This window comes from Hemitrygon akajei, chromosome 4 (assembly GCF_048418815.1).
Source record: "Hemitrygon akajei chromosome 4, sHemAka1.3, whole genome shotgun sequence".
NCBI classification, from domain to species: domain Eukaryota; kingdom Metazoa; phylum Chordata; class Chondrichthyes; order Myliobatiformes; family Dasyatidae; genus Hemitrygon; species Hemitrygon akajei.
This window is the reverse complement of record NC_133127.1, coordinates 171,259,418-171,275,730: the sequence shown is the minus strand read 5'-3', so window position 1 is coordinate 171,275,730 and position 16,313 is coordinate 171,259,418. Positions and strand designations below refer to the sequence as shown.

At 38.2% G+C, this 16,313-nt stretch overlaps 1 protein-coding gene across 1 annotated transcript in view; it reads right to left on the bottom strand.

Moving 5' to 3' along the window:
- Nucleotides 1–16,313, bottom strand: part of LOC140726037 (copper-transporting ATPase 2-like) — a 91,295-nt gene that overhangs the window by 47,733 nt on the left and 27,249 nt on the right. Inside the window, exons 4-8 of the mRNA XM_073041932.1 lie at nucleotides 15,771–15,932; nucleotides 14,047–14,123; nucleotides 13,786–13,957; nucleotides 8,870–9,103; nucleotides 7,405–7,496 (exon numbers count right to left, since the gene is read on the bottom strand). Coding sequence (XP_072898033.1) covers nucleotides 7,405–7,496; nucleotides 8,870–9,103; nucleotides 13,786–13,957; nucleotides 14,047–14,123; nucleotides 15,771–15,932 — 737 coding nt within the window. The remainder of the gene's footprint in view (nucleotides 1–7,404; nucleotides 7,497–8,869; nucleotides 9,104–13,785; nucleotides 13,958–14,046; nucleotides 14,124–15,770; nucleotides 15,933–16,313) is intronic.

Below are 16,313 nucleotides of genomic sequence, written 5' to 3'. Positions count from 1 at the left end.
TTGAAATGGTACACAGCAGATGCTGTCAGGACTTGAGGACCTGAGTTATTGGGCAAGGTTCAATAGGTTGAGACTTCTTTCCCTTGACATAGGAGAATAGGGGATATTTGACAGAGGTATACAAAGTGGAGAGAAAGGTTGGGTGAGACTAGAACTAGAGGTCATCTGTATAGAGACTTTGTTTGAAAAGTCATCATTATGCATTTATTGTTTTCAATTTATTGAATGTTTTGTATTTTATACCCCCCAGGCAATAGGGTTAGCAATTCTCATATTTCAAAAAAAAATCATCTGAAGTTACTAGTGAAAATTGCAACCAAGAATTATAATCCTATTGAATATTTAGTTCAAATTTCAAATTGCAGAATATATCTGTTTTTCTTATATACTCTGATGGATTCAACTGTTTAATTGTCATTTTCTTTGCAGTTTAACAATTAATTATCTGCTTGTAAAGGCATCTGCTGTGATGCCTTTATCTGGTCATCTTTATATGCATAAAAATTTAAAATGCCTCTAGTGTAAAGTACAACCACCGGAAAGCCCAGAAAGCTCTGCATTAAAGTGTCTTTCACATTGGTTAACTTTTTACTGCAGTATTGACTAAATACTTCCTAATTAGAGTGGAATCTTTCTTATCTCCATGGGTATACATGTAGCTGTTATATGCTAAGCACAATCTTCAGATCCTCTCTTTTTCAAGTAGTAAGACTCTCTGTCTCTGTTCTATTCCTGTCCCCTTTGTTCTATCAACTTTTAATAAAATGATTACGAAACAACAGGTTTTACGCCTCATTACTGACTTCTAAAGAAGTTTGGATTAAAACTCCAGAATCCAACAATTTTGGCATAGTCAGCAGGATATTCTGGAGTTTAAAAATTGTTACATTTAAAGACAAAGAACTGGGAATTTTTAGTGCTCAATTAATGGGGTGAGAACTTCCTCTTTTCTGAAAGAAAAGTTTTGGCTTCGAATATCAGATGGAAATTAGGATTGGGAATTGCAGTGTTGCTGCTGAAAAAGGAGAAACAACTGTAGTGATGTTGGTTGCAATCTATTTTTATCATGGTCCAGATCAGTTCCCCTTTAAATTTAGTTAGGTTGCGTTATGATCCGGACTATTGACTCCTTGTTCCCTTCTAATTCTGTTTCTCGTGTCCCTTGAGCTTGGCCATTAAGGTAATTTACTCTTGACCCGAACCAGCAGCTTATAAGCCTCTGGCTTTAGCCGTTCGGGGCGAGAGTGTTATGAAGTATTAGCAAGTCACCGTCGCTACGACAAGCCAGAGTTATCTAGCCTGCATCGGAGTGCCGGCAATTCGTCTTCCTTCGCCAGAGTGGGTCCGGGCAAGGTCAAACTGCCAGGGATGAGTTGAAGGTGGGGGCCTGACTCGATGTTCATGCCCCTTGTCCATGTCTACCCCTCGAAGAAGAGTCCTGGCTCGGTGCCTGAGTTGAAGGCAGAGTCCTGGCTCAATGTTCATGCCCAGAGTCTGTGTCTACCCCTCAAAGAAGAGTCCTGGCTTGGTGCCTGAGTTGAAGGTGGAGTCCTGGCTCGACGTTCCTGTCCTACCTTTGAAAGTCCACGTTCTGGCTGCGGCGAATCAAGGTCCGAGTCTCCAAGTCCAAGGTCTGCGATGATCCAAGTTCCCAATGTCCAGGTCCAAGGTCTGCGATGATCCATGTTCCCAGTGTCTGTGGTGAACTACATATACCTGTCTGGACACGCCCCCTGCTGACTGCTCCTGTGGCTCCTCCCACAGACCCCTGTATAAAGGTGATGGAGGCCTGAGCCCGGCCCTCATTCTCCAGGATGTAGTATGGTGGTCAACTACTGCTTGTTCTTTATTCCAGTCAATAAAAGCCGATATCTCGCCTTTACGTCTCAGAGAGAGTTATTGATGGTGCATCAGTGTCTTAAGTTATGGCCACGGCGATCCAAGTTCCCAGTCTCCAGGTCCAAGGTCCACGGTGATCCAAGTTCCCAGTCTCCAGGTCCAAGGTCCGCAGCAGTCCAAGTTCCCCATCTCCAAGTCCAAGGTCCATGGCGGTCCCAGTCATGGCCGCAACGATCCAAGTTCCCAATGTCCAAGTCCAAGTTCCGCGGCAGTCCATGTTCCCAGTGTCTAAATCATGGCCGCGGCAATCTAAGTTCCCAGTTTCCAAGTCCAAGGTCTGCAGCAGTCCATGTCCCTAGTCTCCTAGTCCGAGGTTCGTGTTCCTCTTTGTTCTCTTTGATTTCCCGGTTCTCTGTGGAGCGAGTAATAAACGCTATTTTATTGAACCTTAAAAAGAAGTGTTTGTGTCCTGCTTGTGGGTCCTCTCCCAGCACCCTTGCCCCCACCTTGTGACAATTTTGTCCTAATCTATTCAATTACGATCTATTTTGGTTGCGCAGCCATCTATTTTGATACCTGCTGAAAATAGCTGTTGTATCAATCTATTTGTGCAACAACCAGTCAAATATTTGAACAAAATGGTAATTCAATCGTGCGCTGTACAGAGTTTCAAAGCGAACTGAAACAAAATGTAAAAGTATGGCTGCTACTTTAAATGGACAGTCCTGTTAGTGGTGCTACTGCTGGTGCTCTGTCCTAAGGCTTCCACTGGCTTCTGAAGCTCCATCTGAGGAATTACAGCTCACATTGGACAGTTTCCTTATACAAAACCACCATCCAACTCCAGAGGAGTACAGCCTACAGCAGACAGACTCCAAGAACAAAGATACCGTCTGAACTCTGAGAAATTATAGGATGGACATAACATGGAGTCTACAGTGATCTGTAGTGACTCAAGTGAGAATACAGTGATGGAACAATAAGATTGACAGCTATATCACAGCTTGCTCCAATAAAGACCAAGGGATTGAAGACACACAGGACTGAGGATGAAACCATTGTTAATCAGTGTATTGACAAGCTAGTGGCAGATCCATCAACTATTGCTCAATCACTCAACAGTCTGCTGAAGGACAGTAAGTGCTCAAAGGACCCTGTGATTCTTAATGAAGAGCACCTGAAAGTGTTTAAAACTTTAAAGGTGATGTTGCATTAAGAACTCCTGATACAGGTAGACAATTCACCTTGCAAGTCAATGAGAAACACATGATCATAGTTTTAATTCCAAGAACATGGAGACTGACAGCGTGCTGTTGGTTATTACTCTGTTGATGATCCGATTCTATACACTGATGGCTCCTCAATGATTGAGGAATTCAAATGGTGATTTTTGGAACTGAAGTGCTGGCATCGGGAAGCATGGCTCTTAGTGCCTCTATGCAACAAGCAGAACTAAAATCTATGATTGAAGCCTGGAAGTTGGCAGAAGAAAGATCAGCTAATATCTACACTGATTCTCAAAATGCTTTTGGAGTTGTTCATGACTTTGGAAACCTATGGAGACAAAGAGGATTTCTTACGGCTGTTGGAACCCGAATCAAAATGTCCAACTTGTTCAAGAACTTATGGATTGCCATCAGAATTTGCTGTACTAAAATGTAAGTGACTACAAAAGAAAACCATGGAAATGTACTTGTGGAAGAAATTGCAAAAAAGAGACCGCATGGAAAGGAATAAAAAACTTAAAATAAGTATCAAGAACATATGCAGTGAACCCCACAAGTGGAATTATGGAAACAAAGTTGAACTCTGTATCACTGATAAACATACATGAAATATGGCACTAGTCCTAGTACTAGTAGCCCCTACTATATGTTGTTTCCTTATCTGGCACAGCAGGTACCTTCCCTAGGACACATTGGACTGCAAAAGATTCTCCTAATGGCAATTGGATCTAAAGTTCAGAGCACTAGCCTGAAAAATGTTTAAGCCAGAAAACAAATACTGAAGCAGTGGAAAAATTACCACAATTAAATGTTCCTGCCCCACTTGCAAATGGATTACATATCTTTATCAATGTGTCAAGGATACTCAGAAGTAATGGTAACAGTGAACAAGTTTTCAAGATGGGTGGAAGCTATTATTACACACAGAAAGCCACTGCCACCCACTTAACAAAAACTCTGATCGAGGACAATATTCCTAGATAGGGATTGCCATGTCACATTGACTGACTAAGGAATACATTTTATGTGGAGCTTTTGTCAGGAATAATATTGATCAATGGACATTGAATGGTCTTTTCATTGTCACATTGCACAGTCATCAAGCCAAGTTGAATGAATGGAACCATCAAACAATGACTGATTAAGTATCAAGAGGAAGGTGTACTGTGGGTTACAGCTCTTCCTATGGTCAATACGATTCTGCAGCTTGAGAAGATCCAACAGGAAGAGGACACATCCTGGTGGGAAGGTCCTTATCAAGTGCTGTTAATTGCCAACCCAATGGAAGTTGGAAGGTAAAAAGTAAAAAAAGTAAGTGGATACATGCCTGCCAGTGGTTTCTGACAAGGACAATAAACACTGTAGTTACTGTGCTAGTAACCTCTCGCTCATAGTGTCTACGTTTCTGGGCTACAGTGAGCAAATCATTAACCAGCCAGAAGACTTCATGCAAGTTGACATCTACTGAACATTCTTAAGTTTATTGTAATATTATTATTTGTTGTTATATTTTTGCCAATTTCCCCCATCATAATGTACCAGTTTACGTGATTCATAATGTATACTTGTATTATTGATGATCAGAAATATTACAACTCAACAAAATTACTGTCAAATAATAAGAAACTAAATGTTCAAAGAATAATATGTACTTTGTGTGGAAATGGAACCAACATCTCTCTTCCACGTAATTGGTTAGGATCTTTTTATTAAGGGTATGTTTTTTCTGCCATGATACATACACATACCTTACATTTATCTCCTGATTTAGAAGTAATTAGACTTTTCAGAAGGAGATTGTTTCACATCAATTTTATTCCCATTTTATAGAACATAGAAAATCTACAGTACATTACTGGCCCTTCGGCCCATAATGTTGTGCCAACCATGTAACCTATTCTAGAAGCTATCTAGAATTTCTCTACCACATAGCCCTCTATTTTTCTAAGCTCAATGTACCTATCCAAGAATCTCTTAAAAGATCCTTTGTATCTGCCTCTACCACCTATGCTGGCAGTGCATTCCATGCACCCACCACTCCCTGTGTGAAAAACATACCTCTGACATCCTCCTTGTACCTACTTCCAAGCACCTTAAAACTATGTCCCCTCATGTTAGCCATTTCAGCCCTGGGAAAAAGCCTCTGGCTATCCACACTATCAATGCCTCTCATCATCTTATACACCTCTATCAGGTCACCTCTCATCCTTCATCGCTCCAAGGAGAAAAGGTCAAGTTCACTCAGCCTATTCTCATAAGGCAACATCCTTGTAAATCTCCACTGCACTCTCTCTATAACGTCCACACCCTTCCTGTAATGAGGTGACCAGAACTGAATACACTACTCCAAGTGAGGTCGAACTAAGGTCTTATATAGCTGTAACATTACCTCATGACTCTTGAACTCTGTTCCACAGTAGATGAGAGCCAACACACGATATGCCTTCTTAACAACACTGTCAACCTGTGTAGCAGCTTTGAGTCTCCTATGGATCTCGCTGATCCTCCATACTCCCTATAGTCTTACCATTAATATTATATTCTGTCTTCAAATTTGACCTATCGAAATAAACCACTTCACACTTATCTGGGTTGAACTCCATCTGCCACTTATCAGCCCAGTTCTGCATCCTATCAATGTTCTGCTGTAACCTCTGACAACCCTCCAGACTATCCATGGCACCCCAACTTTTGTTTCAGCAAACTTACTAACCCACCCTTCTACTTCCTCATCCAGGCCATTATACAAATCACAAAGCGGAGGGGTCCCAGAACAGATGCCTGCAGAACATCACTGGAATATGAATAGGAATATGGCATTGCAAGGAGTACAAGAGAGATTAAAAACATTGATGTAGCATTAGAAACAATAAGCGATGGCCCTTCTGAAACTTTTGGAAAAGTAACAACAGAAATGGTCACCATGCATAAGATGGTCCTTCAAAATCTTACGACATTAGAACTTCTCTTAGCAGTTAAGAGGACATGTCCAGTTATAGGCAAGTAGTGCTATATACCTGGTGAGTCTGAAGACATAACTAATTTGGCTGATCATATTCATAAAGAAGCAGCTAAAATACAACAATCTGATGGATTCATTAAAGTCTCAGAAGCTGGGAGTAATCAATATTTCAAGTCATAATAGTCATACTAAAATACCTTATCATAATTTAATATTTTTTACTTGTTTAAAGGCAACCATTAACAGAATATTTCATACTCACATAAGTGTGCCTACTAATCTGCCTAACTATGACATAATCATATAAATACTTTGAAGAATATATACCCTTTGATATTTCATAACGTATGCAGTCTTTTGATTATTTCAAATGTAATGTAGTTGCGACGTCTTTCTACCTCTGAATTTTCAGATGTAATGATTCTAAACGTTGAGTTTTAGAATCAAAGAGAGGATTGTTGGATCCGATAGATAGTCATTTTTTTTGCGGCTTAATAATTATCTGCTTGTATTTAAGTAGTCTTTATCTGCATAACAGTTTAATATACCTCTAGCAGTTATACGAAGTGTAACAACTGGAAAGTTCTGGAAGCTCTGCATTAAGTGAATAAGTGGTTTTCTCATTGGTTTAATGTGTTAATTACAGTATTGACTAAGTGACTGGATTATTATTATCTCTAGATTAGAATGGAATTTTTCTAATCTCTATGGGCATAAAAGTAGCTGTTTAGACTAGGCATCTTCTTTAAGTAGTAAACCCCTGTCACTCTTCTTTCCCTGTTCCCTTTGTTCATTCAAATCTTAATTGTGAAGCAGCAAGTTTGATGCCTTGTTCATAACTTATACAAGAACCTTGGGTATAAACACCAGAATCCAACAGCCCTAAACAAATTATCTTGATTATTACTGGGGGAAGTATTGAGACTAGCCACTTTCCTATCATATACATGAGTGTATGGGAAATTGTATCATGAGTCAACAGCTATCATTCGATTGCAGTTTCCAGTTAGCCTACATAATGAAGTTGTAATAGCCTAAGTGCAAATTGACTAATCACTGTACAAACACATTGAATGCTATGTATTGGGTGGTGTAGCCAGAGAGGAATAAAAGTGTTAAAACAATGAAAGTAAGACTGTAACATTCTTTTCTTTTTCACACACTTTTATTCTGTAACTATTTGAAAACACAATAAAAAAAAAGTTTAAAAAAAAATAAAAAACAAGAGTAGCATGTCTTGGCCAGTTGTGGAAATGCTTTTAATACCTCAAAATAAACTTTATTCATAAAATTATTTACAAGAATAAAAAAAAAGACTGTAACATTCTAGATTATAGAGAGCCATTGCAACAGTTTGGATTCAAATTGTTAATTTACCCCAGTATAGAGTTGTCTGGTCCCAGTGCTACCACTGTAGCCTCTATAGCTTGAAGGGAAAGGAGTTTAGCCAATGCTTCAGAAGTCTTACTCTACAATACAGGAAACTGATGTTATCATAAGATAATTGTATTTGTTTATATTATCCTCTTACACGCCCCCCACCTCATTCCCAAATCTCTCCTTATTTCCTATTAAAACCTCTCAAAGATATACATTTCTTGCCTTTGATACCTATTTTGATCAATTACCAGGCATATACAAGTTTGGCAATAACATTGCTCTAACAAAGACTGCAGAAACTGCAAAGAGTTGTGGACATGGCTCAGCACATCACTGAAACCAGCCCTTTCTCCATGGTTTCTGTCTATTCTTTTCACTGTCGAGGTAAAGCAGCCACATCATCAAAGGCTTTACTCATTCTGGACATTCTCTCTTATCCCCCATTCAATCAGGCAGACAACCCAAAAGGCTGAAAGCACAAAGTACCAGACTCAAGGACTGCTTCTATCCTGCTTTTATAGGACTGTTGAATGATTAGCAGTATAATAAGGTGGACTTGACCTCGATTGATTTTATTGTGGTCTTGCGCGTTATTGTCTGCCTGCGCTGCATTTTATCTGTAATTCTAACATTTCACTTAGCATTTTTTCTCTCTTTATACCACCTCAGTGCACTGATGCAATGAAATGATCTGTATGGTTGGCATTCAAAGCAATGTTTTTCATTGAAACTCAGAATATGTCAAAATAATAAACCAATTTATCTATTTACCAATTTCTTCTCTCTAAATTACTTCTTTTTTACTTTCCTGCCTTAAGAGAATTGCCAATTTGAGAGTATGACAGGCATAATATATAGCTACATGGCATTGGTACTGAATGTATGGTGTGCTGGTTGGCTGGCAGGAGGCTGCATCTCAATAATTTATACCAGCAGACTTTGAAAGTGATGACCATCAGAATAAAATAACAGGAATAACAGGTTCATCTAATGCACCACAAAGGCCAAACCACCTTATGTTTTTCCATTAGTCAGGAAAAATAAAGTAAACTGATATGAAATTAGAAGTTAGAATTCTCCCACTGATTTTGTGTCTTTGAATTAAGTAGAGAGAGAAAAAATTAGGAAACACTCGCACAATTTAATTACCCATATAAGAACATAAATAATTTCAAGAATAAGAACTTTATGGTCTTGCTGGCTTCTGCAATCCAAAATGTTAATAATATTTACTGTCAAGAATATCACTAGTAATAGTCATTTTAGCATCTTAAAAGCCAAGATTGGCAACAATAAAATTATATAACCCATAAACATTAATGGCTTCAGAAGAGCAAAAAGTAAAATTTAACATAACCAAATGGAGTAAAGGTTCATTGTGGTTTACACACTGAATAACAAGTAAGAAATATTTTCAACTGGAAATGACTCTACCCAGTAAATTATTTGAATGAAGAATTACCTTTGTTACATGCTCCAGCCATCTCCCCAAGGCAATGAAGACAAACAGCATTGGTGGAGTATCAAAGAAAGTCACTGGACTTTGTTCTGCCCTTTCAGCGATGGCCACAATCAGTATTACACAGGAGTACAGATATGCAGCGGTAGTTGCCAGAACGATGAGCACATCCATATTGGCAGTTTTATGCTTTAGAGACTTATAAGTTTGAATGTAGAAGTACCATCCTCCAATAAACTTAAAAAATATATATTAATTGAAATATTTTAACAATTAAATGTATGGAATACAGAACAGCAACTTTCATCAGGCAGCTATACGCTTCCTATATTTTATTCCCAAGCTATGTATTAGAACTTCTATTAGCAGTGAAGGATACGTAATTTTCTACAATTTATTTTTGAGTGTAAAATGTAAAAATATTCTCTTGAAAATTCAAGAACAAAGCTACAGCTGATCCAATATCTGAAATGTTTATTCAAAGTGAATACTTACGTTTTCCAAACACCTTTCTAAAATACAATTTAATGAAGATATTAATACATCAATTTAAATTTAACTAATTTAAAGTATTATAAAATATCATATATTACAAAGTTAAGTTACTGATTTTCACATTTGAATATGTGAAAATTAATTAAGAAAGACCGAGATACCAATGAGCAAAATTTATTTACAGATTATTTCTGGTCACCAGATAAATCATACCTATTACAATACATGATGATTTATAAGATTTATTTTTTAATTAGTGGGAATGAGAGTATCTTGTTACTACACTGTTGAATAAATAAGTTCCAGACCATCTCGTAATTTTCAGGAAATAGTTCACTTCTTAAGGCACAATTTTGACAAGCAGAAGAAAGACCATAAGACATAGGAGCAGAATCAGGCCATTTGGCTCATTGAATCTGCTCCGCCATTCAGTCATTGCTGATCCTTTTCTCCTGTCCACAATCCCACGCCACAGCCTTCTCTCCATCACCTTTGATGCCATGGTCAATCAAGAACTCATCAAGCACTGCCTTAAGTAGACCCAAAGAGCTGACCTCCACAGCTGCCTGTGGTAATAAATTTCACCACCCTCTGCCTAAAGAAATTTCTCTGCATCTCTGTTTTAAATGGACACCCCTCTATCCTGAGGCTGCACCCTCTTGTCCCAGACTCCCCCACCATTGGAAACATCCTTTCCACATCTACTCTGTCTAGGCCTTTCGACATTCGAAAGGTTTCAATGAGATCTCCCCTCATCCTTCTAAATTTCAGTGAGTATTGACTCAGAGATATCAAATGTTCCTTGTACGACAACCCTTTCACTCCCAGAATCATCCTTGTGAACCTTCTCTGAACCTTCCCCAATGCCAGCACAACTTTTCTTAGATGAGGAGCCCAAAACTGTTCACAATAGTCAAGAGGAGGCCTCATCAGTGCCTTATAAAGCCTCAGCATTAAATCCCTGCTCTTGTATTCTAGATCTCTCGAAATGAATGCTAACATTGCATTTGTCTTCCTCACCACTGACTCTACCTGCAAGTTAACCTTTAGGTTGTTCTGTACAACGACTCCCAAATCCGTTTGCTTCTCAGATTTTTCGATTTTCTCCCCATTTAGAAAATAGTCTGCATATTTATTTCTACTACCAAAGTGCATGACCACGCATTTTCCAACATTGTATTTCATTTGTCACTATCTTGCCCATTCTCCTAATCTGTCTAAGTCCTTCTGTAGCCTACCTGTTTCCATAACACTACCTGCTCCTTCACCAATCTTTGTATCATCTGCAAACTTGGCAACAAAGCCATCAATCCCATCATCTAAATCTAAATTTATATACAGCATAAAAAGAAGCATTCCCAGCATCGACTCCTGGAGTACACAATTACTCACCAGCAGCCAACCACTCGCTGCTTCCAACCAATCAGCCAAAGCTGTAAACATGCAGTAACTTTCCTGTAATACCATGGACTCATAACTTGGTAAGCAGCCTTGTGCATGGCACCTTGTCAAAGTCTTTAGAAAGTCCAAATGTACAACACCCACTGCATCCCTATTATCAATCCTACTTGTAATCTCCTCAAAAAATGGAAAAAGCAGTTGTTCATGACTGCCTTCTGCATGTGTTAGATCAGCATTAGGAGAATGAGCAGAGGGAACACAGAGTTGAATAAGTGGCTGGATGAAGAAGGGAAGCAGATCTCTAAGTATGAGGTCATTTACCGCTTATAGAGTCATGGAATATTTGAGGAGGAATGTGCCCACCTTGACTTCAGTGAGGCATTTGAATTTCCAGAAGAGCCTGCTCACTGAAATTTAGCAGCTGGTCCAGAACAACCTCAGAACAGTCCAGGGACTTGATTGCCAGAGGATGTAGGGGTGGCCCATGGTAATGTATCCTTACTCTTGGGACTTGTGCTTGACTGAAGATAGGGAAATTTTCAGTATATTGTCATGTGTTGTCCACTGTGATGTAAATGGAATGACTGAAATCCCTCTTTAAAGAGAACTAACTATGTTTCCAACTCCCTTGCCAGAGATCTCCAGAGGAAGAAAGCACACAGCTTTGTTGGGGTTACAAACTTCATGTAAGTTGCTTAGTGGGCATGATTTATCTATCTACTTCACTCTGTATCAAAATGAAGGAGACCTTATCTCCTCAGTGTCCAGCTGGCACATGACCTTAGGCATCTTCGAGGGCTATGGGTAACCCGAAGTAATTTCTAAAGTACATGTTCAGCCCAGCATTATGGACCAAAGGGCCTGTATTGTGCTGTAGGTTTTCTGTTTCTAATTCCAACAGGTTTGTCAGGCAAGATTTTCCCTGAAGGAAACCATGCTGACTTTGTCCTATCTTGTCCTGTGTCACCAAGTACTCCATAACCTCACCCTTAGCAATTGACTGTTAACATCTTCCCAACCACTGAGATCAGGCTAACTGGTCTATAATTTCCTTTCTGCTGCCTTCCTGCTTTCTTAAAGAGCGGAGTACTGTTTGCAATTTTCCAGTCCTCTGGCACCATGCCAGAGTCCAATGATTTTTGAAAGATCATTACTAGTACCTCCACAATTTCTACCACTACCTCTTTCAAAACCCAAGGGTGAAGTTCATCTTGTCCAGATGTTTTATGTACCCTTAGGTCTTTCAGCTTTTTGAGCACCTTCTCCTTTGTAACAGTAACTGCACTCACTTCTCCTTCACACCCTTCAACATCGGGCACCCTGCTAGTGTCTTCCACAGTGAAATCTGATGCAAAATACTCACTTAGTTCATCTGCCATCTCCTTGGCCCCCAACATTTTTTCTCCAGCCTCATTTTCTAGCAGTCCTATATCTACTGTCATCTCTCTTTTATTTTTTACATACTTTTAAAAAGCTTTTACTATCCACTTTGATATTGAAAGTCTGCTTTCACATTTCATCATTTCCCTCCTAATGATTCTTTTAGTTGCTCTCTGTCAGGCTTTAAAAGCTTCCCAATCCTCTATCTTCACAGTAATTTTTGCTTTGTTATACGCACTCTCTTTTGCTTCTGCAATAGCTTTGACTTCCTGTGTCAGCCATGTTTGTACTATTTTGCCATTTGAGTATTCCATTGATTTTGGAATACATCTATCCTGCACTTTCCTCATTTTTCCCAGCAACTCTCGCCACTGCTGCTCTGCTTCTCATCCCTGCCAGCACCACCTTCCAACTTACTTTGGCCAACTCCTCTCTGATACCGCTGTAATTTCCCTCACTCCACTGAACTACGCTGTCAGATTTCACTTTCTTCCTATCGAATTATAATTTGAACTCTGTCATATTGTGATCACTGCCTTCTATGGGTTCTTTTACCTTAAACTTCCTAATCACCTCTGGTTCATTACATAACACCCAATCCAGCATAGCTGATCCCCTAGTAGGCTCAATGACAAACTGCTCTTAGTTCAAAAACAATGCAAGATACATTTCATTTCTCCACTGTGTCTGCACTTAAATTTCATAGCCATTGTCAAACTATCTATGGCCCTTGGGACAATTCTTATCATGATTTGCCATATTCTGTAACTACAGAAAATACTATTCAATCAATTTTAAGAATAGCAATAAGATTGACTCATCACATTTTCCTATTTAAGACATTTCCATTTACTTCTTTTTCTGACTTTTACTATATCTTGAGCAGTCCTGCTGCACCATAATTGTGGCTTTGATTGAATTCCATGGGCCAATGGCTTCATAGTAAACTCTTACTAAGGAGTTTATCAAGCACAAATTGCATTACATTGGTAAAATTTTTACAATAAACACATGATTTAACACAAATAAAACTCAAGGATTCTAGATATAATGAAAAGAAAAGTGCAGAAAAATTCCAAATACCCTCTAATTGATTACAACATTTGGAAATTGAATCACCATTTGGCTCACTGATAGATATTTCATGAGGTCCTTTCCAGCCCACAGAAGGCCTGGTATCCATGGCTCCCTTTCAACTGAGCAGAACCCTTGTTCCCCTTCTCCCTTTCAACTCACTGAAACCTCATGGTAATCATACATAAACATGATTTCATGCATAGTATTACAGCTGATATTAGTTTGTCCTTGCAAAGTCACCCAATGTATATGTAATTTTAGCAATGGTATCTGAAAAAAAATCGATTGGAAATGTTCTACCAGAAAAGCAAAACTCAAGTCAATCAATCATCATTACTCCCTTCATTTTTATTGAAAGAGCCAAGGGGCAGTGAAGCAAAGATTCAAAGGGAGGTACATGAGTGGAGGTTGCCAATGGAAAAGCTTGTATTACTAATTTAGTTAAAAGGTTTATTTTAAATAACAAAATTCCAGTCCTACACTAAAAAGCATGGGAATACAGGTTCAATTTGACTGTGCTATGTTCAATATTTGAGCTGTTATATATAAACCCAGTGCCAACTCACCTGGACAGGAGTACAAAGAACAAAGAAAACCAAATTAAGAATTGATAACCCAGGAATAATATTTTGTTCAAGAGCTCTGGACCCACCATAGTTGTCCATTATCATTACGTATATCATTAGACCAAAAACAGGAATGCCAAAAACAAGGCTAAGCAAGAAGGACTTCCTCCACCTAAAATTTACATGAAAACAAAAGTATAATTATGATTCAGGGTAAATTAATGATTTCTATTGTTTAAAGAAATTCATAAACAGGCTTACTGTTTTATCTCCTCTTTATGGTCCAGATTATGTACTGCTGACTGGCTTTTGACTACAGATGCACTGTAGCCAAGCCCCTGTAATGGAAATGAAGTTCAGTAAGTAAGATAAAATGACGTGTAATCAAGGACAGTGAACTAAACTGATTAACATACATCTTCAATGAAAGACTAAATGAATAAGACCTGTGATAAGGGTAACATACATGATCCGTTTTCTCCATTTATTGTCATTTTAAGAAGACATGTTTAAACAAGGTGCTGAGAAACCTAATAAAAGTGAAAATGGGATAGATTAAAATAGTAATAATGATAAAATAATTAAATGCAAATAAGAGTAAATGAGAGGCTGGCTAGGACATCAAAAGTAGGTGAGATATTTAGAAAATGAAATATCAAAAGCTGATAACAAGAGAGTTGCTAAAAGATCTGATGAGAGGGTTGCTAATTTGATGATCAAAAATAAAATCTGCAGATTTAGTCTCCTCTTTAAAGGAAGAGTATTGTTATCTTTGCTGCTGTGCAGCGATGGATCATAAATTAATTCTAAGATGAGGTAAGTGTCCATTGAGGAAAAATGGTGCAGATTTGTCCTACACGCTCTGTAGTTTAGAAGATCGAGTGGTTGCCTCATGGAGATGGATAGCATTCAAGGGACTTGGTAGGGATATTTTCCCTAGTGGGAGGCTCCAGAAACAGAAGACATTTTTTCAGAATAAAGAGACTGCCAAAATAGTAAGAGGCGGAAGAGTGTTCTAATTACAAGTATTTGGAATTCTCTAGTGAATAGTGAATATTAGGCACATTCAGTACAAAAGCAGATGGATTTTTATACTTCAATGTGGCCAAGTGTTATAGGGATCATTAAGGTAAGTATAGTTGAGGCACAATGAGAAGAAAATCAGAGTGACGATTGAGTTGGGAGACTAAAATAAGTACAACTATGAAGAAAGAAAGAAAAATTTTAAAAGGAAGATAAAATATTGAATATTGGATATATGAAAGAAAGAACACCAAGGAAAAAATGAAAATGGATGCATGTGAGGAGTTAAAACACCAAGCTTACAAGGGCACCCTTGTAGTCAGAAGAGATGGGATTTGCAAAGCAATCATACAGGATACTTTTATTCTCCTCTGAAAAGGAACCACAAACTGAGCAATGAAATGTGATAGACTAAGGAAAGTACAGAGAAATTAGTCATAAAGAAGGAACGTTTAGGATCAGGACACTAATGTGGGAGAAAATAAATGTACAGATATTGGATCTGTTTTAATCAAAGGAAAGAAAGACTTACATTTATGTTGCATCTTTAACTACACCAAGACCTTTGATACTGTAAACCCAAAAAATGCAGCAGGCAGTCTATGCCAAGCATAGTCTCAAAATCAGATATTCAATCACAGAATTTGATTTTGTGAATGGTTGAAGAATTATCATTCACCAGGACACCACAGAATATCCATTGTATTCTGGAACCTTTTCTACCCACTTGAAGGGAGTAATAGCCTCAATTTAATGTTGCTAGACAGGAGGAAGCAAATATTGAGGCTAAGAGAGGGAAGTGAGACCGAGTAGTACTTTATCATTGTAAAGAGATGAGAGCTGAACTGTACTAAATGTGGCTTTATTACAGCCAAATGCATTGGAGCCAAATAAAGCTCTACAAATTCAAAAGGGCAATAGATATTAATAGTAACTAACATAAATTTCAGAACTGGATCTACCTCAATTATTCTGATGACATCGCGTGGTCCCAGTAATTCTGGATCTAGCTTAATGTGGGCTTTTTTAGTGGCAAGATTCACTGACACATGCAAAATCCCATCAACTCTATTTAATTTGGATTCAATATTGTGAACACAAGAAGCACAATTCATTCCTGTAATCTAAAAGAGACAAGTAATGTTGCAAAAGAAAAGAGAACTTATGATTGAGAAAAAATTGCTTATATTATTTATTAATTATTCATTACTTAATCCAACTGTAAAATCAAAGAGATCATAAAATAATCTGTCAAATTATGCAACATGCTAAAAAATGAATTTACAACTACCTGTAGATAAAAAAAAGATTCTGCAGATGCTGGAAATCTTGATCAACACACAGAAAATGTTGGAGGAATTCAGCAAGTCAGTCAGCATCTATGGAGAGGAATAAACAGTTTTCATTTCGGGCAGAGACCCTTCATGCAGTCCTGATGAAATACCTTTTCCTGTTTATTCTACGGTTTATTCCCTTCCATAAATGCTGCCTGAATTGCTGAGCTC